Here is a 27,628-nt window from a genome sequence, read left to right on the forward strand (position 1 = left end):
TTTAGACTGCTGATATAAGCTTTGGACTATCGGGACATAAGAGCTCTGTAATATAAGCTGGAGCTTTGCCATTTATTGCTTTGAAAAAAAATCAATATGTTCTGAAAGTCAATCCTAAAGTTAACTGGAAGAAGGTGTAAAGTGGCCAAATAGGGGCTGATGAGATTGGCTGGATGCAGCAAGGAGCAGATGAGGGAAAGCTTTATGTGATGTTATAGATGTAGTAAAAAGGAGACTCCTCTCATTATTTCAAACCTACTTTATTCAAGTAATGAACTGACATGAAACTGTTGAAAATGCATTGTAAAAAAGGTATCAGTGATAGAAATTAAGATATTTTCAGCAGTTTGATGACATGTGGAAACTTGCTGCAAAAGGATGCTTGTGCAGCTTAGGTTAGAGAACAGAGGTTGTATAACAATGAGTAATAAATATTGATTTTTGTTTGTCGGTCGTCGGCAGGGTGGATATCTGCTGATCCTACTCAGTAGGATCAATAGCGTTATTTTATCAATTTAAATATTTCACGTCCCAATGTATAGGTCTTCAAGCTTTAAGTCCATGAGTGGCAGTCCGGTTACAACAAAGGGAGTTCGGGAGCATTGAGGAGTTCTTGTCCTAACTCGGTCTGTCGTACAACAAACAGTGTGATGCCTGAACTGTACGCTGCGGGGATCTTGATGTGCGTTAACTTGGGTGGATCTTGTTCCTGTTGCTCGTCAAGGGCCATCTGCCTTACTTGACCTAATAGGAAGAAAATAGAGATGAAAACACATGTAACAGATGAAAAATCTGCATAAATAAAACCCTAACCCTAATTAACTGCTTCTACCCTCGACATCCAGGGCTTTCCAGCGTGGGTCAGACTGGCTGTCTGATAAGCTGGACAGACAGCAATCTGGCGTCAGTCTCTGCAGGACGTCTTCTCGACGAATCAGCAACACCGATTCACTGCAGAGTCTCTGGTGCACTTCTCCCTCACTTACTGAAAAATAATGTTATGCATCTATATCAGGTGATATGATTCTCCTAAAAGAGCAGTTTATTTGCAATAGGGCTGCACGATATGAGGTGTGTGTGTATGTATATATATATATATATATGAGATAACGTTGAATATAACGACATGACTTGCGATACATAAACAGATATTAAGTGTACTCATCTCTGCTGCTTTTAGTATTCTGCTAAAATACAGCAAATTGCTTGTTGAATTAAAAAATGATTCCAACATTAGGTTATTGATTGAAATGAAAATTGAATTGAACGTTAAAATCACCATTAAAAAAAAGAATATGGTTACATTTTAAAGTGCAGTTTTCTGCTGATATTTTCTTTCAAATAATTCGAAAAAAAAACTTGCGATATGTTTATTGCGCTAGTTGATATCCTGATAACGATAAAAAAAATATATATATATATATTGTGCAGCCCTACTTTGCAATTACTCACCTACATCTAAAGGATTGGTCATGAACACAGCATTAGGTGCAACGCCAAATATGAGCTGATGGTGCCAGGCGTCGGGCACCTCCTCTCCCTCGGGTACAGCCAGCTGCATGTTCATGGTCGCCACGGGAACAGCGCCGTTTTGGATCCAGCGTGCAAGCCAGGGGATGAGTCTGACCAGCCGCCGAGGGTGAAGGTGGAAGAAGCGACCCATTACCTTCCCCTTACTGGCCTCCTCTGCTCCTCGGATGAGCTGAGCGTGAGTCGCACCTGAAAGAAGTTATAATCCTTATTTTTTTAAGCTCATTATAGAAATACAGAAACGTATTATATTTCACTTGTAGTATCCAAGACCAATGAACACAAAGTGTGTTTTCTTTTCCACTCAGAGCCTCACATGTGTGATGACAGCTTGAGCTAAACGCCTGAAATATCAATGCAAAAATTGTGTAACGGAGCTTAAAGAGTCAATTACAGTCGCTCCTCTGAGAGACATAAAAGTCTTTGTCTAACTCAAGAGGCTACGTTTGAATTTGCCTGGTTGACAGTGCAGCCAGCTGTCACTCTGGGAGGAAAACCTGCTTATGTGTTCAAGGCGTCGCAGAGCCTCATTCAGGGGGGAAGCTATCATCTCTGCTACTGTGACACCAGAGGCCCGGCTGAGAAATGCTACCAATACAAAGTCATGATGTATGTATTCATATTTTATTACCCGAAATGGTTTAAGTATGCAGATGATACAGCCTTGGTGGGGCACCTAAAGCCTGACAAATCATCCTTGGGTGGTTTTGAGGAAGGTAGGGGACTCCATTAAATGGTGTTTTGAGGTCAATGTGACTGAAACAAAGGAAATGATCATAGATTTGAGATGTAGTAGAGGAGTCCCATTCGCCAAGGTTAACAATGAACCCATCATAGGAGTTAACGCTTACAGATACTTAGGGATAGAGATTGATGACCAGCTGATGTACATTCAACTGTAAAAGGTAAAATAAAACTGCAACAGCAAATGTTCTTCTTAAGGAAACTTAATGTGGATCGTTATGTTTTGCAAGGCTGTCCTACACAGCATCCTGCCCTTTGGCATGATTTGCGCGTTTGGAAAACAAAGAAAGGCGAGTGGGTTAGTGGGTGTGACCAGATGTCAGCTGCTCAGTTGTGTAATTCTGAGTAAGGCTAAGCACATCATCAATGACCCTGCTCGCTTTCTGCACAACAGCTTCCGACTAAGCTGTCGGGGCAAAGGATTCTGCAATGGACAATGACAACAGCCAGGGTTAGCAAGTCTTTTGTCCCTTCAGTAATTAGACTGGTAAATGAGAGGGACAGTACAAAAGCACAGGATCTGATGGTGTTTTGGTCAGGGCTATCTGTAGGAATCTGCAATATTTATAGGGTGCAATATATATTCATATTTACATTTATTTATTCATTAGTGGATTATAATGCTGTGGGACATTCTCAGGGATCATGTAGCCCACTGCATGTAGTATTTATGAATGTGTGTCAGCATATGCTAGAGTGAGGGTACCCATAAAACCAGGAAAAGACAACAATTTAAGATGATATCTAGCCTCATATATCGATTTTGATGTAATACCAATATATTGCCTAGTTCTAGTATAAAGTTGCATTACACTTAAATCCTCAAGTGAAGTACAAGTACCTGGAATATGTACCTAAGTACAATACTTTAATAAATATACTTAGTTACACTTCACCACTGCCACAAAGGTGGAGGAGACAAACCCAGGGGGCCCACAGCTGGCCCTCCTAAATATCAGGACGTTTACCGGCTTCACTCCGGGACAGCAGGTAGTCCGGCAGCGGTGACTCGTTCCTCCTCAGCCGCGTTTGGACGCAGCGGTCTGCTTCCTCAGGGGCCACAGCCACGCCGAGGGCCTTCAGCACGTCCACAACAGCTGTGGCCCCGCAGGCGGATGCTCCTATCTGCAGGGTCTGTCTCTCCAGAGCCTCCTGGAAGGACCACAGCATGGCCTCATCTGCTCCTGCCTCCTCCTCCTCCTCCTCATCATCATCACCTCCATGGACCTGCTGCTCACACACTGCCTCCATCTGAGAGCCTCACCTGCAAACACAGGGTTTAAGATTTGAAAACTCCACACACAGTATCAAGCTTATGTCCTTGTAACAATATATGTGTGAAGTGCATCAGTACATGTAGTGTGACGTTACATTTCAATGCAAAATAGTTCAATATGAGGTCAACGTAGTACGTACCCACTTCAGTTGTTAAAACAATGTATTGTATGAAGCTAGTTTCCATTTCTAGCCGCTCCTAAATCATTGTTGTTTCAAATGATAACCCTGCTTCGAGACTTATGCTACCAAGAGTCTATTTAGGGATACGTGCAATTCCCCATACAATGTCCTTAATTAATTATGAACCGGCTAAACCACCTGGAGGCTTTGCTGTATTAAGTAAAGGGGTGTTTAATATCAAGCTACTTTTCTGACATTTCTACTACATTTCTACACCTACCCGGTCTCAAATAAGACCCTCATCATTTGGGACACTCAGTTTTTGGAAAATAATTTGTGACACTAACCTGCACGTAAGCAGTCCATTTATGTTTTAATCTAAATAAAATGTACTTAAACCGTTGCCTATACAGAGATATATTAAGTCATGTCTTACCATCTCCCAAAGTGGCAGACAGAAGACTGCGACAATAACAAACAAGCAGCGCGCTGCGCATGCGTGGTTCTACCTTCAGTGCTTTCTTTACCGGTTGGGCAGAGAGGCAAAGTGACAACTAGCGCCCCTGCTGGCCGCGTTCAGCCATGAGAAAAGCACAGGGGAAACATGATTTCCAAGTGTAACTCTACAGTATTTAAATAAAAAATTAAATCAAATGAGATGGTCAAATATATTTCAAATATCTAAAAGAAATATACAAGCATTGTCAATATTAAATACTAGTCAATTGCTCTAAATTGCTCTGTCTACAGTCACGTTGGATCGGAAATATCTTTTCTTTTTCAGTTATTTGTTTACAATGTGATGTGAGATTCATTGAAAAATAAATAATGATTTTTTTTTATTCAGGATTATAAACGTAGGCTAGTTGTAAAAAATATTTTTTTTCAGTTTTCAATTGAGAACAAACTTTTTCAACTTTGAATTTCAGGCTTAAATGAAATCTCCAATATCAATCATAATATCTCAAATTTATAGCCTATATATATTTTTACATTTTTTACAAGGGTTTTTCAGAAGGAAATTAAAACAAGCAAAAGTGCGTCTTGTATATAATTTCTACTGTGTGTGTCTATAGCTTGTTTCTTCATAATAAAATCATATTATAACCCTGTATGAATCTTCTTTTCTTTTTTAGCAAAGATGATTAAATACAGTCATGTAAGACGGAGCAGATTTCTTAGTTTATTATGTTCACCAAACAATAATATGAATATGGTTACAGCATGCGTTTGTTCTAGAAATAAAGACAAAACCATCCAATTCACACCGGAAGTTTTCTCCCTCGAGTACCCCAAACTGCCCAAAAAGGTGTGATTAGATAAAGCACAGGATTTCTATTCTGTCCTGTGACAGTTTTACATCAGGCCAAGAGATGTCAGTGCTGCTACATTGGAATGCAGCATTGAGCAGTTACTGTGGTAACACAGCAGATATACAGTATGTGTTGTCACCACGGTTGATGCTTGGTAAAACAGCCAGAGGCGTGATGCCGACAGCCGCCTCTTTCTCCTGGCATCACAGGAGGAGGGGGCGTCAGGGTGAAATATACAGAGAACTTCTGGATTCTGTTGTTCCACTGAGGCACAAAACCTCTTCAAGAAATGTTAGTGAGGATATTTTAATGGGCTATTTAATTTGTTTTCCTTATTTTTCAAATTCTACCCCAATTTCAGTTTCCGTTTGTGTGTGTATTTTGGCCAGAATGTTCTGGCACAAATTAGATAAATAATCCAAATAATCAAAAAAACAGAACTCACATGAAATCAATTTCCTATACAAATAGGCAACTTTGGCTCTTCCTCCAAGAACACATGGAGTCTAAGGAGAGTGAAATAGTCTAGTCACTGCACAGTGCCATCTGGCGGAGGAAAAGGGATAGGCTACAAGAACCACAGACATGAAGAGTTATGGTTGATTAAGAAATTCGTATTTTACTAACTGGCTTTGATCTTTGTAGCGTCATCTTTACGGGATCCAGGATCCGTTGTCAGTGCGTGTAATTGTGAATTTGGTATTCGTCTCGCCTCCGTGTTCTTCTGGTTTTCCACAGCTGCAGCAATGGCCGCTGGACGCTCGACAAGCAGAGTGTGATTAAAACTGACTGGGCTCTCCGAGCGTGATCGGCAGCCGATATGAAGCAGGTCAACAGACAGATGAGGTAGGAGGGGAAAGTCTTCACATGTCTGGGATGAAAGATAGAAACAGAGAGGCTGTCTCGGTTTCTCGCAGGCAGCCTTCACCTCAACATCACCTTTAGCTTTTTTTGTAGAAGCTGAAGAGTTGAAAGCAACGTAGTGGGAATTCTCTTACTATGAAGTCATCACAAGGCTCGGCTATTAGTTATCACACTTGTCAACAAATGTACAGATCGATACATTTCTCTCAAAAGGCATATGAATAATGTGAATACTGTGGGCATGAGGGTCGCTTGAAATGTGCGGTGTGTTAATCATTTTGGCAGACACAAGCAAGTTGAGGTAAACCAGCGGCTCCTTTCTGCAGAGTGCAACTAAACAACAGTGACAGCACACACATTTAGGACTGGCTCCAAATCAATGCCACAATTACCAAAACATTAAACAAGACTGAAGGAGAGAGGACCGATTCAACCGTTTTGACATCACAGTTAAAAGGGACGCGGAAACTTTCCGTCAAAGCTCATTGGCTGGCTGGCTGGCAGGCAGCGGTTCAAGACAATCTGATTATCATTAACACCAAATCCTCAAATCTAAATGTGCTGTATTATCAGTGTTGCTGAGCTCCCCTCACTGGCCTTTGTAAAGTGACCACTTCTGAACTGCTGCAGGTAGATGCTGCCAAGCGGTTCACCTTAAAAAAAAAAAAAAACTGTAAAAAATGTAGACCTATTTTTGTACTGGACACCTCCAGGTGGATGAAGATGTCCCTGAGGACACCAACTCTTTACTTTTGGCGCCATCCGAATGTTTCGTCCGACATGACAAGTTGAGTCTTCCTTGTGATATTTTGCCCCAAAAGATAACATATTTCCCCATTTCTATTGACTGTTGCTGGCATTTACACAGCTATGTACATTTCCCAATATCTTAACGTCTATTAAAGGGAACAGCTGGAGGCAATTTGAGATTGTTTTCCCTCCCATTACAGTGTCCATATTCCAAATACATTACGCTGTCCTCTATTCACAACCTGCCTCAGAAAGTGTCATTGTTGGCGATAGCTTCTTGCGAGCCTCCAGGTTGGGACGGGTCGCTCCGAGCTTTTCATAAAATGACTTCCTAGACATGAAGAAACGACCAGAAGAGGTCTTGTTATGTGAAAACAGTGTGCTAGTTGACCCTGTGACATTTACCTTGATGCCACTTAGCAGACATGCAGGGGAAAGAAAAAAAAAAAGGGAGAAAATAGTCAATCTGCCGGCTGTGTACAGACGTGTTGTTGTCCCCTTGGAATAATAAAGGGAGGCAGAGTCTATTTAAACACTATCTCCATGACCTCTTGGCGCACAGCAGCTGTGCAGGGATCTACAGGATTAACCGGCGCCTCTCAGGTAAGCTGATTCATAATAAATAGCAGCAAACGCTTTTGAAAATACCCATAACAGCACATTAGCATTGAAATGAGGTAGCGCTTTTGTCAGAAGGTAGTTCTGGGTCACAGAGACAAACATTGAATACTGCCGGAGGGACTTCAGCACACACTTGGCTGTCCCCTCCCCGGCCCCGTACGCCTACATCGCTAATGTCAATAGTGTTAACATCCTGGCTCGTTTGCAGAGGAGCAGGGGATGGATTTCTTTAGAGAGCTGGAAGCCATCCATTTTGGACAGAATTCAGCCGAACCCTCGCTTCACATTATGTGCTACATCCATGACAGACTTTTCGACATAAAACTTAATACAAAGCCACGAGGTGTGTGAGATTCTATTCTTCACTTCAACAGGCTGTAAAATATGTCTTGCTGTTAACTTACCTTTATATAGGCCTTTACAGGAGGCAACCTGGCCAGCCTGCACCCTTATTTCCTGCTGTAAAAAAAAAAGAACATTTAGTCTCTACAAGGACAGCGTTTTTGTCTTTTGTCAAACACATAATGTGAATTTTGCACTCCACGAAACATCTAAGTAACAGCTCTCTATGGCTGTGCTCATAGTCCAACATAAGAGCAAAATCATGATCTGCCGGTAATTAATTACATAGGGAAACAGGTGGTTCTGAGATACAGTTCTATACCTGCCAAGCTCTGTTGTCCAAAACTGATTTTATTCAAAATCCCATCAATGGTCTGTTCTCTCAAGTGCATACCGCACAGCACAGATTGTTCTTTCAACGGCAAATAGAATCTTTCCTGCAGCTCTCTGTTCTTTTATTCTGGAACGCGTCACACCGTGTTCAGTCAGATGGAGCATCTGGAGTCGACGTGCCGGGTGTCTGAAATCTAATTTAATCACTCAGAGTAAATGACACCTTCAGACATTTAGTGCAGTTGAATTATATGCATTTACGTGGGAGAATTTAAAGCTAAAGAATTCCATCCAGATGCAGAGAATGTCCTTTTTTCCCCAGCAGTGCTTAAGTCCAGTCCATTTCTTTTATAATGCCTACTAATTATTATAATGTTTATGATGATTATAGGTATAGGTGTAGGATATAAAAAAACTTACAATTTAAATGGCCAATTAATTAAAGTGCTCATATTATGCTCATTTTCAGGTTCATAATTGTATTTAGAGGTTATATCAGAATAGTTTTACATGGTTTAATTTTCAAAAAACACCATATTTTTGTTGTACCGCACGGCTCCTCTTTTCAAAAAGTGTGTTGAGCTCTCAAGGAAAAAAGGGGGAGTTCTCTGCGCTTCTGCGGGTCCATTGCCCATTTTCTCCAAGGACTCTGATGAAGATGTAACTTTGCATCGAAACGTTAGTCATTGTTATGCACCTTAAGAAATAAAATCATCAAGTAGAAGACATCCGTGTTGCACCGGCAATTTTTTGCTATTTGTTGTGTTGAGCTCTGTTTTAGCTACAGAGTGAGGCATCACACTTCTGTTCTATCTTTGTTGGCTGGACTACAATAGAGCTGTTTGGAGCAGTTTGTGAACAGTGTTTTCTTTTGGAGATGGTAAGTCCCTTTGGGGTGGACTTTGGGCTTATTCACTTTGTAAACCTATAACGTGCACAAAAAAAGATATATTTTATAAGACAATAAAGGAAAGGGAAAAAGACAAAAAGCATAATATGAGCAATTTAATAAAAAAAAGAAGAAAAAACGCAAACCTGCTTTCTCAAAGCTCCTGTTGTCCAGGCAAGCAATTGAACTTTCCATGAACAAGCTGGATGGCACGTTCATGAATACAAATCAAATCGTACGCCACTTTCAATTACATCTTCAAGAAATGCTGTGACATGTTTTATTACTGTCAAATACTGTGATATATAGCACATCCAGTACATGAATGACAGCAGTAATAAGTCATTACTAATGCAGCTGAGACAAAGCTGTTGTTTAAGTGCTTGTGCGGATTGTTGCAAACATGTTTTATCGGCTATTCTTAAGTCAAGTCAGATTCCCCTTGCCTGACAACAGAAGAAACACTTGTCTTATTTAGCTGTGGAATGCTATACATCATCACGTAACTGCAAAAACAAACTGTCCTTGGCAGATAATGTTCCATACAGTTGCTTGAGCTGGCTGGTGTTCCTCTCTGGGACACATTTGTCAGGTTTCTCAGACACCAGGACAATTTCTGCTCCTTGCTCATATATCACAGAGCAAAAGGTGTTGAGTTCTTTTCTGAAGATATCAGCCTAAAATACGTCGTACTGACATTCCAAATCACACATATGATATTCACAAAGCGAGGAGAAAACTTTCCATCTGTTAACTTGCAGCCCCACTCATACTCCACACACACACACACACACACACACACACACACACACACACACACACACACACACACACACACACACACACACACACACACACACACACACACACACACACACACACACACACACACACACACACACAGAAAGGTGCTCTTTAAGTTTAGACACCTGCATCAGGCAACCTGGCATTAGCTCATGATGCCCGCTGAGATAGCTGTCAATACAGCTGAGTGTCTCTGCAACAGAATGCCATTTACCCTGCTTCGTTTCTCCAGACCCCTGCTGCTCGGCCCACAGTTTAGCTATCAACCTCTGACATTTATCAGCTTTCCTCCAACTCTGGCTCCTCGAAAACATCTTTTCAATATCCAGGAAGAAATTGTAAAAAGTTGGGCACCCAGATAGCTCAGTTGGTAGAGCGGGCGCCCGTATAGAGGTTTACTCCTCGACGCAGTGGGCCCAGGTTCGACTCTGACCTACGGCCCTTTGCTGCATGTCATTCTCCCTCTTTCTCCCCTTTCATGTCTTCAGCTGTCCTGTCAAAAATAAAAATGCCCAAAAAATAAGAAAAAGTTCAAGGAGGCGTCAAAAAGGTTTATGGCTGACGATGCAGCAGTCTCCTGTTTTACCTGGCCTGGTTATGAGAGTTTAGCAATAGGAGGAACTGATGATCGCAGCAGTTGAGGGTTTTGGGAAAGTGGTTTGACCTGAAATTTTGGCTCTTGCTTGCTCTGGTCTGCAGTGAAAAAAACTACAGCATTGATTGCTCAAATGCCTTTTACAACAATAGCTGTGTTCGAAACCGTTCTGCCATTTACTCACTCACCATTCCCTATATAACGTGTGATATTGGGAATAACCAAACAAGTCCTTTTGCTTCTTCTTCTCCTCCGGGAAAACGCAACCACGTTGCATTGTGGTATACAAGAGTAAAATGTAGGGTACATCGTATGTGCGCTAAAATTAGCTGGGCACTGTGGGTATTTTATAGTGGATTTCTGTGATAGGGAATGGTTTTGAACACACCTAATGTTTATGTCCTGTGGCAGTGTAAATTATAACAAATTATTATTGTCCATCAAGAGAAAAAAAACAAACAAGACAAAGCTGTCGTTCGGGAAGCACCCACTCCTAACGAAGCCATGTATTGAACATTGTTGTTTCATTCTTTTCCTATCCACATACAAAGCCTTTTTGTTTAGAAAGAAGCTGCCAATAGAAAGGACGATATTCTCTCTATTCTCCACATGGAGATACAGTAGAGTACACTATCAACCGTACAGCCACATTCTCTCTCACACAAATTCTAGTTTATATGCACGTTTAGGATTACGACAGGATGACACTGCTTTAAGATTTATAGGCAAGCTATACTTAAGTGTTGAACAACAATAATCTCAGTCAGTCTGGTTCAATGGTTGGATGTCACTGTGAATGTAGTTTTCTTTAAGGCTAGGAAACAACCATCAGTCATGCATTAACCACATAGATTTGGTGTCTATAGCCCTATATTTAACATACAGATATGAGATCTTCTCATCCAATTTGGCAAGAAAGCAAATAAGCGTATTTCTTAACATGTTGAACTATTCCTTCAACCATAGCGGTGGCAGATCCTCTTGATAGAGGTCTCAGAATAAATGCTTGTTGCTCAAGCCACATGTCCTCCTCTCTCTTTCCCCTGTTCTGCCCAGTCAACCTTCTTCTATTTACTCTCCAAGAAAGCAGAAATGACAAGGATAGTTACTGTTAAAGGCTGATAAACTAAGGAACTTCTGATATAATAAATATTAAACAACTGGGAATGGAGTTTGGAGGACCAAAGGCATGTAAATTACAGATATCTTAAAAGAGAATGCCGTAAAGAGAATTTCTGCATTTGAAATCCTCTCTGGTTGCCACTCACCCTTTCGGTAAACATGAAGGGTTGTCCTTAGATCTATTTCTCATTATGTCCTCCCCTCGGACTTTCTTGAGCAGTGTTCCATGTTTCCAAGTGATTGGGCATTAAAGGAACTGACTTTCTATATGACTGTTTATTTGTGTGAGTGTGTGTGCGAGTGTGTGTTTGACACAGAAAGACAGAGAGAGCATTTTTGAGGGCCTATCTCCCAATCTAGAACCAATTTCTATGCAAATGCTACGACCGGATTTGAGAAGCCACCATTGTGCGGCGTGGGCAGGCAGGGATGGCTTAAGGTGCCGTAACACTCAGCAGCCGACACATAAAGCAACACATATGCTCATATATCCTGAACTGACAAACTCGCAGTGTGATGCATTTTAGTGCAGCGGCATGCGACTGTAGGGCAATACTTCACATGGCCGTGACAACAAACAGCTGCAGGGGAGAATCACACCTCGGGGAGGAGGGGGGGAGGCCTGCCAAACTAATCGTGAGACTGTGGGGAAATGTTCCTCTTGGCCAATGGGGCAGAAACCTGGGTGCTCATATTTCTTGGCCACTACACCGCAGCCCCAAAGCATCATTCAGGTAACGAATATCACTGTCTGCTTGTTGCAGTGTTTCTCAACCGGGCAGCACCTTTCATCAATCGCTACAGGGGACGTAGCACAAAACCACATGTACCATTGCTGTTAATGGTTCTTGGCTGTGATGGTTAGCTGTTGTTGCCCATAAAAAATAGTATAGGAGCAGTTGAGTGAGCAGAATTGCAGCGGCGCAAAATTTCTAGGCTGCATCAAGCATGAAAGCGGGAGAGAGAGGAGCTCGAGGATTTTCAAAAGAATATAGAAATGGACTGCAAAGGATTTGCTCAGAGATTTGCTGCGTCGCATTTTCATTCACTTGCCGTCCTTTACACACATATGCCCACTCAAAACACACACACACACGGAACTTTGTGCGACTACAGAGGAGTGTGATGACCCCTATTTCACTTATGTGTTCCCGGATGAGTTCAAACACTAAAGGGAGCGTAAGCAATCTCGCCTGCAGCACCGGCAATGCGCAGCCGTGCATTCGTTATGTGTGATTCTGATTGAAGCGGAGACTGCCTCCATCCTCTGTAGGTAAGGCCATATCACACCTTCAATAAAATATTACTTATCACCATGCAAACATGCACTGTAGAAAACTTTTGTACTCTTGCCATCCAATGCGTGAGAGGAGCCAACTCCTGTAGTTAATGCCGTGCTCAGAGAGTCTCACTGACACATGGCACTGTAGATCTGTGGTACTCAAAGTCCTGCTCAGGGGCCACTTGCAGCCCACGAAAGACTTCTGAGTGGCCCTTGAACATTTTCCAGCATGAAACATATTCTTGTCCTAAGCTGCTGAACTACCTCTAAGTTCATGTAGATGAAAGGATTAGTAATTATTCATGTTTAATAACTTCATCCACAGCTGCAGTGTTTTTATTGCCATTCTTGAAGCGGCTCAAGAGGCTCAATTTTCAAGTAATAATCCTAATAAGTATAACATTTGAGGTTTTCATTTTGTATTCAACTCTGTTTCCTACAAACATTTCATATCACTGCACTGTGATATCCAGTTATACAGTTTTAACCTCAGAAAGTAACTTCTGCAGCATAACTCTTTTGCTCTGTACGGTTATTATTACTTAAAATAATGTTGTTTTTGTCAATATTAACACCTTATAAAGTTGATATTCAAAGCATTCATTTGGAATCATGTTTCTAGATATAAACAATGAATTTAAGTCCAGTGTTCATGGACTCTGTTTTGGTCTCCACCAATTCCTGAGGGAAATATCTGGCTCTACAGCTGCTAAATGTTCCACAATGTTCATCAGCTTGCCGCTAACTTTGTGCATCGGCAATTTGGTGGTGGACAGGTAGGGTGAGCTTTTCTAATGAAATCTGCCGACTCGGGTGATAATTCTACAAGCGACACCTTCCACATAGTCATTTCATCAATTGTTAATATAAAAATATGAATTATAGCAGCTTAAAAGATACCTATCCAAATAAGAAAACGTCATCTAAAAATGTATTTTGATTGACAGATGGCTTCATTGCAGAATCGCTGGAGTAAAGCATCTTTGGCGCCAAAGCTGTCGCCAAAATGAAAACAACAGCAATTATATTTCAGATTGCATCTTCAATATGATTAAACTCTACAATCAGATAACACAAAAGTGATATTTATGAGCCAAAAAATTATAGGGCTTCATTTCTGCCTCGCAGATAAAAATCAAAGAAGGATGAAATGCAAAATGTTGAAGCAATAATTTGTGCGGTGTTAGTAGCACGCCTGGATGAGCAAATTTCCACTTAATGTCATGCATTAAGAAACATAAAACAAATAACCAAAAATCATTGGAGCATAAGAATAGAGCATGAAACATACTCTGACACTTTGAAAATGAATTTGGCACAAAAAACAGACTTGTCCATGAAAAGTAGATGGGATTAACGCAGACAATTATAGAGAGGAGGATGAGAATCACATTAAAAGCTAACATCCAGGGTGACACATTTAATAAACTATATTTAATGTGGAATACATATATTTGAATGGGGTCATCAATAAGCACCAGACCTATTTGAATGGCTGAACAAATCAGATATGTATGCTGTAATTCTTGAACCAGGCAAGGAGTTTGCCCAGAGTACTTTCAGGAATTCTCCTCCACATTTGCTTAAAAGTTGAGATATAAAGTTCATTCTTCGCCTAGGAAACAGGAGATAATGTGAAATGATCAAAAGCTACAAAATAGATAATAAATGAGCTTTGAGGTGAGACTCAGCATTTTAGACTAGATGCTAGATATGGATCAAACTACACAAGTAAATACAATGCTGCAAGCATCTCTTAAATACAAAAGGAGGATCCATTCAAACTGTTGCATTTTGTCAACCAACGATTTCAACGACTTCTTTACAAAAAACTTCTTATCTGACGCTGTCAGTCATTTTAGAAAAATACATGTCACTTTTAACAAATCATGGATATCTCGCTCCACAAGTCTTCCCTAATTTTGTCACAATCTTAAAGAGTTCCCCTCTATCCGCAGATCAAAATCACACCCTACCGCTGATGGCTGTCTCTGAACCACTCAGCACTGTTAACCTCATTTCATTCTCAGGATTAATAAGCATCGGAAGAGTGAAGCCTCTCAGGGTGCTGCAGAGATCTTTGGCTCAATGGAAGATTGCTCTGCGCTGTCTCGCCATGCTGCCTCCCTTTCGTCTCACCGGGTGTCTCATTACGGCGGTGCAGGTGAGGGATGAGTCTGTTGGAATACCCACCTATAGACATTTCAAAACTCTCTCTATTCAAAGGCTCATTAATAATCTACGGCTTTTATTGGCTTCTATCGAGACATTGCATCATAGGGCTTCTAGATTATCAACACAGAAAGGGAAGGTACTACTATAAAAGATGTGATTTATCACCGTGCAAGTAATACGTGTGTAGCTCAAATGTCTGCAACTACAAGTGTGTAAGGGAATGAGTCACCAGAATACCCAAAGATAGGGACTGTCTGATAGTTTCCATGCGTGGCAGTTCCCCCCTGGGAAAAGTAAGTCTGCAAGGTCAAAGTTATCATTGTGTCTTAAATGATAATCCAGGGTGGAAAGAGTACTAAATAATCCTCCTCATAGTACTGGTTTATTACAGATAATATACAGTCTTATTTTTATGGTTTTCTCCATCATTTCCATTGGTTAAGGTAACATTTTGTGCCGCCCGGTATCCTAAGATTTACGTTCCCCTTATATAGCGAGGTGGAAAGTAATGGTGTGGAGGTGGTGGATGGATGCAAAGCGGGTCAGATTTTCAAGCAGGAGACAGTAGTTCATGTCTCATCACCAGGGCTGGGAATCTGTACTTTGAAATAGCCCATATTCCAGTTAAAGGATTTGACCCTTTTTGTACCACGGTCTAGGAAAAAAATGCGACGTGTGCTTGACCCACTACGGCAGCAGCTACAACCCATACACTCTGTGTTGTGGTGAAGTCAAGCGCAGTGTATTGGACGGAGTTGGCAGGTCAGCAGGCCAAGATGCTTCTATTCACATGATGGGTATCTAATAAAGTAGGAAAAAAGGCATAAAAAAGTACTCAATAGCAGGGGTCTTCAACGTTTTTTCAGCCAAGGACCTCTTAACTGAAAGAGACAGGTCAGGGACCCCCCTACTACATATATTGTATAAAATGAAGTTGCATATTAAACTACAATAACATGTATGGCAGCCTAAAGCCTTTATACATACATTTTTTGCAGAATACTAAGCTATTAAAATATGGTTGGCATGATTTCATAAATCATCTTTTACTGTTACACATACATGTTTGCACAGTGAATTCTCAGGATGAACTGTATCTGTGGGTGGCTCGTAGTGACTACCTTACCTATAGGCCAGTAAGGTTATCATCAGTGGGGATTTATATTTGCTAATAGGGGTACTCTTATCATTATTCTTTTAATAATATACCTTTCACAGACCTACAAATAAACGTGTTTGCATTTACTGTAACCTCAAATCTTCCCTTACCATAGTTACAATATTTATTTTCCATAGATCTTTCCCGCAACCTAAACCATACCGTAGTTGCCATGCACAGATATTGTAGAAAATGAGAATTTTGAAATATGTTTGCACAGGACTAATAAAATATATTGGTTAGTACAATGGCATTATTACCATAAATACAAGAATAAGACCTGTAATAAATCGGAATTATTATTTGAATGAGACTCAAGAGGAGAACTTGAAAACTACTTAAGCAGAAGCAAAAAAGTAACCATGTAATCTGATCGGAGCACTATGGTCATAGTGAAAGGGTCGCTGTACTTGCGTGGAAGTAGTGGTGTACTCCAAAAAAAGAAGTGCATGGAACAAGTACTTAATTAAAGTAAAGAGAGTACCTGGAGTTAGTTATTTCCCACTGCTGTTTTCAACAACTAGTCATTTCGCAGAGATCATGGACAGATTCAGTGCTGAAATCCCCACCTGTCACTGCAAATGCAACACCGACATGTTCTTGACCTTGGTTCTTGTCCATATAAAAAGAAATGAGGTGGCCGGGTGGCCTAGTGGGTACAGAGACCTTCCTTTATCGGAAAGGTCACAGGTTCTATCCCAGCCGACAGCCAGTGTGTATCCATCAAAAGCCGTTTATCCTCTCCAAATGTCCTTCAGCAAGACACTGAATCGCTTCCTGCTCACCCACTGTCACTCTGACAGCTACATATCTTAAAAAGGTAAAAACATTTAAACACTGAGCCATGAGCTAGCAGGGATACTTCGCTAGGCATTATTTGGATCTAAATAACACTGATCTGTAGGATGTCTGTTACAGGGATTATTCTTTAATGTAACGATCCACATTCACAAAAGGCCTGACAGCCTCAGCAAATCCTCAACAACATGTGTACAAAGTGTGCAGTCTGGACAATTCAAAGCTCTCTCGCATGCACCAGAATCCAGTTTAATCGACTTGTTTGATGGATGTATTCATCAAATGTCAGCCTTTTTTTTTTTTTTAAACACTGAGTCCCGGTGTGAATTATGTAGCAGGACAAATTCCAATATTTCTTCCAAAGCTATTGGTCGATGTATCAACTGACCCATTTTTACATGGCTGCTGTAGTGATTAATTTACTTCAAAGTGGGCAAAAACCACAGTGGGAAATAACTTCAGATAGTCAAAACTTTACGAGTTTTATGTGCATTAATGTTTTAATTAATGTCATGTTTTTTCCTCTGTTAAAATACTGTATCAAGTTCCAATGTGAGACATTAATTCTTATATGTAAATGATCAGTGAGAGCCACATCTGACTGTGAAACACTGCAGCCTTCAGAGTGCAGTTGTTGCTCCTGTAAGCTACTTAGCCAAGTTGTCAGAGTGAAATCAGTAACTCATTTTTCTCAGTCGGACTCCCCTGAGACTCATTCAGTTAAGGGTACAGAGAAAAAAATGGAAATGGCACCAGAGCAAAGGGGGATAAAACTTGTTTATGCCTTCTTTTGTGCGAGGTCACATTTTTTAATTAGCTCCCAGCTCGGGAGGATTTGAGCCAAGGCCCCCAGTTGTGTGTAAATTGTTTTATTTTGAGTCTCAGCAAGAACCTGCTCTTTCCTCATTGCTTTTTTTTCTTTTTCTTCCTCCAGCTGTTGACATTCTATAAAAGGACGCTGCATTGGAGACCTGAGCGACCATTTGCCTGCTCCAGACCCAAATGCACTGTAGCACAATGCCACAGTGAGAGAGCCTGGCTGGACATTAGCCATGCTTCAGATTAAACCCCATAATTATTAATCCTGAAGCCTCTAATAGAATAGAATAATGTGCCAGTTGCCAAGAGACCGGGCTGTGTTTTATATGTGGAGAGGCTTCCTGAGACAGAGAAGAATAGGGCTTAATCGCAATGAGCACTGAGGTGAAAAATACAGGAGGATATTTGAAGGGTTTTATTCCAAACACAGTGTGTACATTTAGTGAAATATTACCTTTATTGCTAAACTTTATGATTCTGTTCAAGAGGAATAGTGTGAGATTTTGGGAAATGCTATTTTTTTTTTTAAAAGAGTTAAATATAAATATGTTATACATAGAGGGAAACCAATAGCATGGTTGTGACCAGCAGTAACAAAATCCTCCTATACCAACCTAACTATACAGACATGAGGGGCATCAGTCTTCTCATTTAACTCTCAGCAAACCATTCTATTCCTTTAAAAGTATGACTGTTAAAAGCCAATGACCTCTCCTATATTTAACTTAAATTTTCATACAAACATTTTTATGCTTCGGTTAGAAGCCAAAACATGGTCCTACTTGCATGTTGCCCGGTATACAGTATACGGCAGTGGTGCCAGGATAAGTTTTGAAGTGGGGGCGTCCAGCTTTCGCTGACGTAATAGACGAGTCAACTTTTTCACGTCATCTCCCTTTCAGTCTCAGCCTAGCCCATTAGTTTTTTGTACAACTACAAAATGGTAAGAAATCCTAAGAAATTAATTTTTTTAGCGCAGCAGTCTGCCAAAAAGCGGTGAGCATGCAAGGCCTTCTATGGTGAGTGTGAACTGAATTTAAGAAATTAAGGACATTGAGGGGCTCCGATAGCCTGACAAGCCAGACCCACATCAAGATTTTGGGTCTGGGAACTCACCATTGACAGGGCTCAATCCGAGGGGCGAGATAAACGGTTGTCTTTCAAATTCCCTCTGCACGTACTAGGCTAGCGCTACAACCAGGCAGAGCAACGAAGAAGGTAGCGATAGCTAGTTGATAGATTAAACTTTTGCCGTATCCGGTTGGCAAAACTCCGAACACATCTTCCTTTTTTAAGAATGACTTCAGTGCCGTTCTTTGTTCTTTTCTCAAAGAAAAGCTTAACTCCAAGTCTTCCAGAAGACCGCTGTTCGCAGCAGCAGCAGCCATAAGCCCGCCCACGACTCTATACACGATGTGATTGGCCTGACCAGAGTTTGGTTTTTCCAGCTCGCAAGTCAACGGAGAGTGCCTAGACCCCCCTGGCTGCAAATTAAATTTGCTGCTGCTAGGGTGCATCTAGATTTCTAGGCTAGGGCTCAGAGTCACTGTTACAGAAACCGTCTCACTCCCAGCGTGTCAAAAACCAGCGCTTGGTCAGGGGCCTTTGACACTGACGCAAAAGGTGTCTTTCAGCATCTCATGCAGACGGACGCAGGGGGCTTTCAACTAATTCCAATGTAATCCCATCTGCGGCGACATTTGACACTCAAAGCGAGCGCTTCACCTGTCCCTCCCATTGGATAACGGACCTTACCACCTGGAACTCTCCTTAGTGTCGGTAGGGTTGGGTACCAAACCCGATACTTTTACCGGTACCGACCGAATCACGTCGGTACTACTGAGTATTGGTTCAGGTAAAAATCAAACGGTGCCAAATTTTGGTACCTGAGAGTAAGCGCAAGCTCTCTGGATGTTGACAGAGAGCCAGAGGTCCGACACAGGTGCGGACGGAGCAACGTGGGCTCTGCAGTTTTGTTGAAGTCACAGAGAGTCATGGCAATGCCGATAAAGTGGTTTCAAGTGTGGTTACAGTTTTTCAAAACTTCCTGCAGACACCTTTCACCGTGATATGATATTAATGGCGAGCCAAAAACAGTCACGGTGCTGTTGACGTTACACTTCCTATGACACGAGCAGGCACAACAGTGGGTTCTGTGCCCTGGGGACTGACTGACAGGCTGAGATTGTAAGGCAAGGAAACTTTATTTCTACAGCACCTTTCAGCAACAAGGCAATTCAAAGTGCTTTACATAAATCATTAAAGAGAAATTAAAAACGGCCATGATTAAAATAAAACAAGCTAAAATATAATAATATACAAATACAACAATAAAAGTTACAGTGAGTAAGAAATTTATAATTATTCAATTGAATAGGTTGTAGGGACGGGTTTGGGAGGAGGGAGGGGTTTTATTTAAATAACAATGTTCAGTATATAATATATATATATATATAATATATATATATATATATTATTATTTTTTTTTTTTTTTTTTATTTTTTTTTTTTTTTTTTTTTTTATTTTTTTTTTTTATTTTATTTTTTTTTTTTTTTTTTTATATTTTTTTTTTTTTTATTATTTTTTTATTTTTTTTTTTTTTTTTTTTTTTTTTTTTTTTTTTTTTTTTTTTTTTTTTTTATATATATATATATATATAGTGTTTTTGTAATTACAGAGGGAAAGTACCAAAAAAAAAGTACCGGTGGGTATTGGAACCGAATTCCAGGTACCGGTAGTGGTATTGGTTCAGATGCGAAAAGTACCCAACCCTAACTGTCTGTGTTTACTTTAATGGGGATTTTACAATAATATCTGCGACATTTCTCAACACAAAAACAACAGTGTATTCTTGTTTATTACACAACATTTAGGGCTAATGTTATTATGGACACGGTAACCAACCAACCAACCAACCAATATGCCTAGCAAATAGAAAGCACCACAGCACAGCAGGGTTTAGTCCGCTACGCTTTTTTTCCAAAGTACTGAGTGCGCCTACTGAGGTCAGATGCAGGTCTTCGCTCAGCAGTGAGGTAGAGACACATTAGTTCATCCAACTCACTAAAAACACCGGTCACATCTCCTGCTGCTGCCAGAATACAACAAGAAAAATGCATACCAAAATAAAAAATAAATAAAAAAGAACAAGGGTGGCTATCTTAGTAACTTTTATGACATGAGTAGAGTTGAGCAGCACTGAACACCTGAAAGTGGGGGGACAAAAAGTCTTGTCCCCCCCTCCCCCCTATTCTGGCACCATTGGTTTATAGCTGCTATATTATAATGTAATCCTGAAAACCGCAGTGGGAATTGGTGGATGGGACATGGTTTGTTCGTTATATGGACTCTAATAGGATTAAATATGCATTTCACACTAAAATATCCCTCTTTAAAGCGGCCATTAAAAAGGGGCACAGATGTTCCAGCAATGATGGAGATTTTAGATCAAAGTGCTTAATGAAGACACTCACATAAGGGCTACGTTCACTCCTTTTTTAAGGTTTGTAGAATTCAAACACGCCCATCAGTCTCCTTTTCATCAGCGACAGGCCTTTCACACACACTGTTTGATTAACACATCACAGCATGGCCTTTGGTTCTGATCAGCACGCCTTGCCAAACAACAATAAATCTTTCCAATCAGCCCACTTTGCTGCCATCACGCTGACACACCCTCTGGAAAAGACTCCAATCAGTTGGACATGATTTTGAAATTGGGGGATTGTTTTGAAAGACAGTAACAGATTCAAACGTAAATCAGAGATTGCAGTGACTCTTCTCAATGTGAGGAAGTTTTGCAATCAGGAGATAAGCCTTCAGAACACCAGGCACACCACCGTCACATAGCTGCTCCTTAACAACAGAACTACCCTTTGACATTGTCACTTTTAACAAATAGCTGTAGACCAGTGAAAGCTTCAACAAACACGACTCTTCTGCAGTGCACCACACTTTAATTAATCAGAGTCTCTTCCCCTAAATACAAAGGAATTGAGAAGGTATGTTTGACAAAGAGAGAGATCATGTAGAGGAGTTCAGGGCTCCTTAATCGTTTGGTCTGAAAAAAAACATCAGAAAATTGTGAATCACATTTTCCGTAGGGAAGTCTTCAAATGTCTTGTCCGACCAACAGTCCAAAACCCAAAGATTCAGTTTTTTTAAAGGCTATCAAACAGCAGAACCAGACAATGTTTTTGCTTAAAAAATGATTAAAAAGGGATTAATAGATTATCACAGTTGGTAATTTATATTCCTCTTGTAAATCTCTGTATCCAGTGTGTGTAAATAGTATTTTGTTGGTATATATTTGTTGGGTTATCTTGGTATAAAAGACACCAGCACTGGAGGTCTTTTGTTTACATCACAACAGCTCCATTATTGCAGATTACTCCGGGGTGGAGTACCACAGTACGACTAAGTAAAACACATCTCAGCTGGGATGCCCTGAGTTATTCACCCCTGCACAAAGCATGAAGAGGTTGTTGACACTGCAGCGCTCCAACGATCCAACATAGGGCAGCCCACGCTCTGTGAGGCGCCGGGGTCTCAGAGCGCCAATGGAGAGCGAGGAATAGAGGGTGGGGGGAGCACTCACAGTTTCATTGTTGACCCATGACTCACACCCAGGGACAGTATGAAAACCTACAGCTAAAGAGATTGGCTTGGAGGCAAAGTTGCCCCACTGGGAGAATGTGATAGCGAACTCTATTACAGTGAGTGCAGATTGAAATGGGAAAGGAGCAAGGAAGCTCTGGGTTTGAATGGGGATGAGAGGCTTAACGCGATAGGTAGCATTATGGAGGGGATATGGTGTCTATATGAGTATATGAAGTGGCTGGGGTAAGGGTGCAGAGGGGTGGTGGCGGCACAAACATGCTATTATTCACATCTTTAACCTGATCAGGGTGTTTTCGAGAACAGTTAACTAAATGCAAACAGTCTGCAAATAATAAAATTTAAAAAAATAATCATTCATTTTAAACAGTGAAACACCTCATTCATTCTGCAGAGGGTGAACAGGTCCCACATTTCACTCTAAGTGCGCTGGATAATAAAGAGGAACTACTTAATTGCCACATTTTAATCACATTGCTGTCAATCTCCCCCACATATCTTTCATTTCTAACTTTTAGATTTTTATCACACGATCCTTGTCAAAGAAATTAGTCCCCCCATAAAGACAAATCCACCGTAAACCAGGATTACATTTCTCAAATGGAAACAATATAATTAGATTATGATTCAATATCTCCAAATTATTGAGTTCCCAGTCAGCTGAAAGTATTGACATTTGTTTTGACTTTGTATTAATCATTTTGCAACAATTGCCCACTTTATTTCTCCTGCATTTTACATGCGTTTAAGCTGCAATTTTAGAGACGTCTATCCAGCACACATGCTGTATAATTCGCTACATAAAGAGGTCTCCGTAAAAGGGTTGACAACCTTCAAGATGTTCTTTACAATGATTATAGGTACTTAGTTGCTGCTGACAGCACTTTGCTAACCGCCACCAAGCAGTACCTGTAGTTACAGGTGTTCGTTTTTTGGCTCCACTGCCAGATGCTGGTATAGAATCATGTCATTTTAAAAAGGTGAAAATAGTTCCACAGTACTTTGCTGATGCAAAATAAGAACATCTTTTAGGTGCATTATTGGAGCTAATGTTCATGTAGCTTTACGGTACGTTAACTACACACTACTAAATTAAGGGATAATGGTGTGTGTGTGTGTTATATATATATATATGAGAATTCAATGTTCCTTAAGGGACCGTAAAAAAGTTATGGGGGGGGGGGGGAGGTCAGAAAAGGTTTTTCTCTTTGCTAAAAGAACTATGACTTTTTTGGGAGAGCTAGGGAGGATCTTTAACTTTATATTCAACTCATTCCATATTTATATTATATTCCATTTACTTTCATAGATATTAGCTTGTGACATCATCTGATCTTAACGTCTATTTTTATTTTTGGGATGCAGGGTGGGGCAACAAAAATCGCAGGGCTTAGGAAGAAATAGAAATACTTCAGCACATAACCCACAGTATAATATGGAATTGTCGTTTTTTTACTTTATTTTGTTACATTTAGACGGAATCAAGCTAGGCGTTTCTCTCCGTTTCCAGCTTTAATGCTAAACTAAGTGGTTGTTGGCTCCAGCTACATGTTTACCATACAGACATGAGTAGTATCAGTCTTCTCATCAAACTCTCGGTAAGAAAGCGAATAGGCATGTTTCAGAGAATGTGGAATTATTCCTCAACGGTTTAAATTGCAGCATACAATTTTAAATTACTTATGTACTTTTAGTTATTAGTAAATAAATGAAATGTGACAATTCAAAACTGCTAGCCCCCCTCCTCCTCAGCCCAACAATGTTCATACAGTCCCTAAATCTGTATAAATAGAGCTTTTTCACGGCAGACAAGTTGACATGTCATGGTAGGAAAAGCACAGGTGTATTCAAACCCATTAATGGTGGCTGCATTCCACTTAGGAGAGGTCCTGGTATTGTGCATGCTGACTCACTGAAATATCTTACTGGGACACTTGATGGAACTGAGCCATCATTAAGGTTATCAGTTTCAGCTGTGCTTTTCCTACTATGACAAGTCAACATGTCTGCTGTGAAAAAGGTCCATTAATCATGTATTATCTTGACACTACTAACCATAAGGAAGTTGAATGTGAAATTTAAGATGCAATGTCCGCAAGAGGGAGCTTATGAACTATGTGGGGAAATAAATCCATCTGCACTGAACTCTGATCGTGTTTACATTCAGTTAGGCTTTGTTCACATGATTCAGCATGAAGAAATGTTAAGGCCAACACACGACAAAACAAAAGAGCTCAACAATTAATCATAATGAGAATTACAATAAAAAGCCAATTACACAAACAAATACATAACAGAAGGATAAACTGTACCAATGTTTAAAGCCGTACCTAGCAGCTGAAATTGTGTAAATGCATGCAGGCACAGACTAATTTTAAATCATTAAAAACACAGAATGAAAAGAGCCTCTAAAAATATAATTCAAGGGCCTGGTGTGGTTAGGGATGTTGGAGGTTTCAGACAGAGGTCAGAACATTGTACATTAATTAATTTTCCTCCGCATGCAGAAATTATCTTATTAATCTCTATTAACCATGGACAAAACTGGCTATGGTTCTGTAATTACTCTACCACACCATCAAAATGACAGACTACATGTTGAAATCTACACCACTGTGCAGTTTCACAAAGACATAAATGAGTGCAAAGGATTGCAGCGTGTTATGATGTCCAAATACTGTCAAATGACTAGTTTCTATTCCTGCTTTTGTGAGACACTAAAAACCTTTTTTGAAGCACTTTTTTTTTTTAATGGAAGAAATGGTTTTAACATATTCCCTGCTGCAGGGCCTGAGGCATCTACCTGTATATAATGATCATATTAACTGACTTACAATAAGTGCATTCAGAACAATAAGTGTGACATTTTTCCCAAAATGTGTCCTGTAGGAGCTGACTTGTTACTGCCTTTAATAGGTTTTTAATGTAGCACTTCATATAGGTAGCTACTGCATGCACCATTTGCATTAATTCACTCAAAAATGAACTGAAAATAAGGTCAATGGAACGACTTAAAAGCCTTTATTAAGTACAATAAAGGATGCAGCCATTATCCAAAACATTTAAAAGACGCATCATTGGTGCAGTCATTAAAGGAAATAATCAAACAAAAGTTGTGCCTGACTAAGAAGCTTTGGAAGTCTAGAACTATTGAGTCAGAGAGAAACACAATTAGAGACAGAGGAAATGATAATGACAGAGTTACTCTATCTAAATGTCAGAAAGAATGCAAAGCATTGTTTGTAACTTTAAATTGTGAGATTCAGCCTAACAGGGCTTTAACAAAAGTTTGACATTGTGCATAACATGGTCCTTATATTGAATTTCCAGCATGCCCAGCTGCACAAGCTCTAGCGCACTACGCTGATTTTACAGCCAAAATTCAACCAAATTGAAATTGGACCCCGAACACGCCGACATCCGTGTGTGTCCCAAGAGATTTTGGCCTAGACGGGAGGCAACAGGTAATGGCGGCAACTTTGCTACTGTAGAGAAGAATGAAGCACAAGTTCCATTTTTCCACCCTGAGTGTGACCAGAACCCCACTCACCCCCAGTGGACTTACTGCTTTGGGCATAGTTGTTGTCTCGGCCAAAGGTGGTGTGTCTGGTCTCTCTTCTGGCTGCTGTGAAGACTTCAGCCGGCTGAGCTGCGTTCTCTGCAGTAGAAGGGTCATGCTCCTGAATCCAATCCTCGAGATCAGGGTGCACCATCCTCAGGAACAGTTCAAGGATCAACATTTCAGATATCTCCTTCACTGTGGACTCTTCTGGTTTTACCCACTTGGAAAACAGGTCTTATAGACCAACATACAGGTCACGTGGGGTTCCTCCTTGAAACATTTTCATATATCGAAATCTTCAACGGTACGTATCTGCAGTCATTTCATACTTTGCCAAAATTGCTTCTTTTACTTTTTCATAATCTTCAGAGTCTGCAATGTCCATGAGCACATATACACTACATGCATTACCCATCAGCAAAGGGACCAGGCAAACAGCCTATTCAGCTTTTGGCCATTGACAGACTTGAGCCATTCTTTCAAAAGGTGGTCAACATTTTTTTTCCCAATGTCATCATCTGGGGGACAGTAGGAGCAGCTTTGGTTCTCTGCAGATTGGAGGTTTATTCTGAAATCTAACATTGTTTGCATGACTTGTCCCCTCATCTGGGTCATTTTTTCATCATGTCCTCCCTCCGTTTGCTCCTTCTCCTGCAGCTCTACCCACTTGTCTGTACTCTCTCATTTCATTCACCTGAAACTGTGTCACAAAAGTAGACATTTAGGTCCTTTAAATCCCCAGGCTTGATACACACCCACACACGCTTGGTTTGATTTTAAAATTGTCTCTATATGGGTAAATTTCAATAGCAGCAGCAAAAGTACAGTTTATTTTATTAGACTGTTAAGCAAGATTTAAGCCGCCTGTTCTTTAGAAGGGACTACAGTCTTTACCTTGTCATGCGGGGAAGGGGGCCGGTGACATCCGGTCGGTGCGTCCGTGCAGTGCCAGTGGCCAGGCGTACTCCTCGAGGTCTGACAGCCTGCCCCTTTATCCTGGGTTCAGCTCTGCTGTCCTTCGCACATCTCACTGTGCGTCGTTCCTGCACACCCAAAGGGCGTCTCCGCAGGTCTCGACCAAAGGTCTCGACCGCACCCCCTCAGGTCCTGTCATCGGTCCAGCTGCGCCGCCCACGCAAGTCCCACTGCACACCCAAAGGATTTCTCATCAGTTCTAGACTGCCGTCTACCCCTGCACCACCTCAGGTCCCTTCTACATCTGAATTTCTCCTGCTCTCCACCACAGAACATATATTAGTAGCTCCCATCTCACCGCTCTCCCCTGATTAGGAAATGCGCCTCCAGTAAGCTTGGAAGAGTCTTCAGTGTCTGTGCCACACTCAAGATTATTTATGATAAACACAGGCAAAAACACTAGCACTACCTTTGTTCTTGACACGAGAAATCTTGGTCCAAATGGTGGTCTCTCGTTGTTTGAGAACGGAGAATATTTTTGACCAGACCGGCCAACTCATCTAGCTTTTCCCCAGTGGTTGCCAGCTGCCATGGCCCCCTGGTCAGGGGGATGCACTTGCACCGACATCTGCATCTTCCTGCTGATCAATTTTCTTTGCACCTCTAATCATTCTCAACTCCTCACTGCGGTGTAGGCCCCAGCTTCTTGACACCACTTGTCAGAATGGCCGTGTAGCGGTTGGATATTTACAACAGGAGACTTGAGGCAGCAGTACAGTCCAGACCAAATAGGTGTTTATTTTACCAACAGTTACCAGAAAATTGTTGGCATACACACGCCACAACTCACTGAGGACCGCAGTAGCATGTGACCCTGACAGGAGAAGCACTAAATAGAAACTGGCAGCCTTTTATAGCCTGCCACTGACATTACCTCGACCCTACCAAAGCACAGGGCAAATATGAAATTAACTTAACATAATCAATTATACAAAC

The 27,628-nt window shown here is 40.8% G+C and overlaps 1 protein-coding gene across 4 annotated transcripts; it reads right to left on the reverse strand.

Moving 5' to 3' along the window:
* Positions 1 to 241: 241 nt before the first annotated feature.
* Positions 242 to 27,494, reverse strand: LOC120554441. 4 transcript variants are annotated; one of them, XM_039793320.1, is made up of 7 exons: positions 26,612 to 27,494; positions 25,721 to 26,417; positions 7,625 to 7,679; positions 3,243 to 3,538; positions 1,453 to 1,719; positions 833 to 985; positions 242 to 744 (listed from the first exon to the last, which is right to left on the reverse strand). In XM_039793320.1, exons 4-7 carry the CDS (start codon positions 3,523 to 3,525, stop codon positions 578 to 580), a joined length of 870 nt encoding a protein of 289 aa, XP_039649254.1. In that variant the 5' UTR covers positions 3,526 to 3,538; positions 7,625 to 7,679; positions 25,721 to 26,417; positions 26,612 to 27,494; the 3' UTR covers positions 242 to 577. The 4 variants fall into 4 exon arrangements, with proteins under 4 accessions (XP_039649254.1, XP_039649253.1, XP_039649255.1 ...); XM_039793319.1 differs by lacking the exons at positions 7,625 to 7,679; positions 25,721 to 26,417; positions 26,612 to 27,494 and adding an exon at positions 4,109 to 4,201; XM_039793321.1 differs by lacking the exons at positions 7,625 to 7,679; positions 25,721 to 26,417; positions 26,612 to 27,494 and adding an exon at positions 4,020 to 4,155.
* Positions 27,495 to 27,628: the final 134 nt, after the last annotated feature.

Source organism: Perca fluviatilis, chromosome 24 (genome assembly GCF_010015445.1).
Source record: "Perca fluviatilis chromosome 24, GENO_Pfluv_1.0, whole genome shotgun sequence".
Classification (NCBI taxonomy): Eukaryota; Metazoa; Chordata; class Actinopteri; order Perciformes; family Percidae; genus Perca; species Perca fluviatilis.

Coding starts and splice junctions, on each gene's coding strand:
- LOC120554441 (XM_039793320.1), bottom strand. CDS start 3,525: ATGGAGGCAGTGTGTGAGCAGCAGGTCCATGGAGGTGATGATGATGAG. Junction 986..1,452: donor GACCAATCCTTTAGATGTAG/GTGAGTAATTGC, acceptor ATTATTTTTCAG/TAAGTGAGGGAGAAGTGCAC. Junction 745..832: donor GAAAGCCCTGGATGTCGAGG/GTAGAAGCAGTT, acceptor TCTTCCTATTAG/GTCAAGTAAGGCAGATGGCC.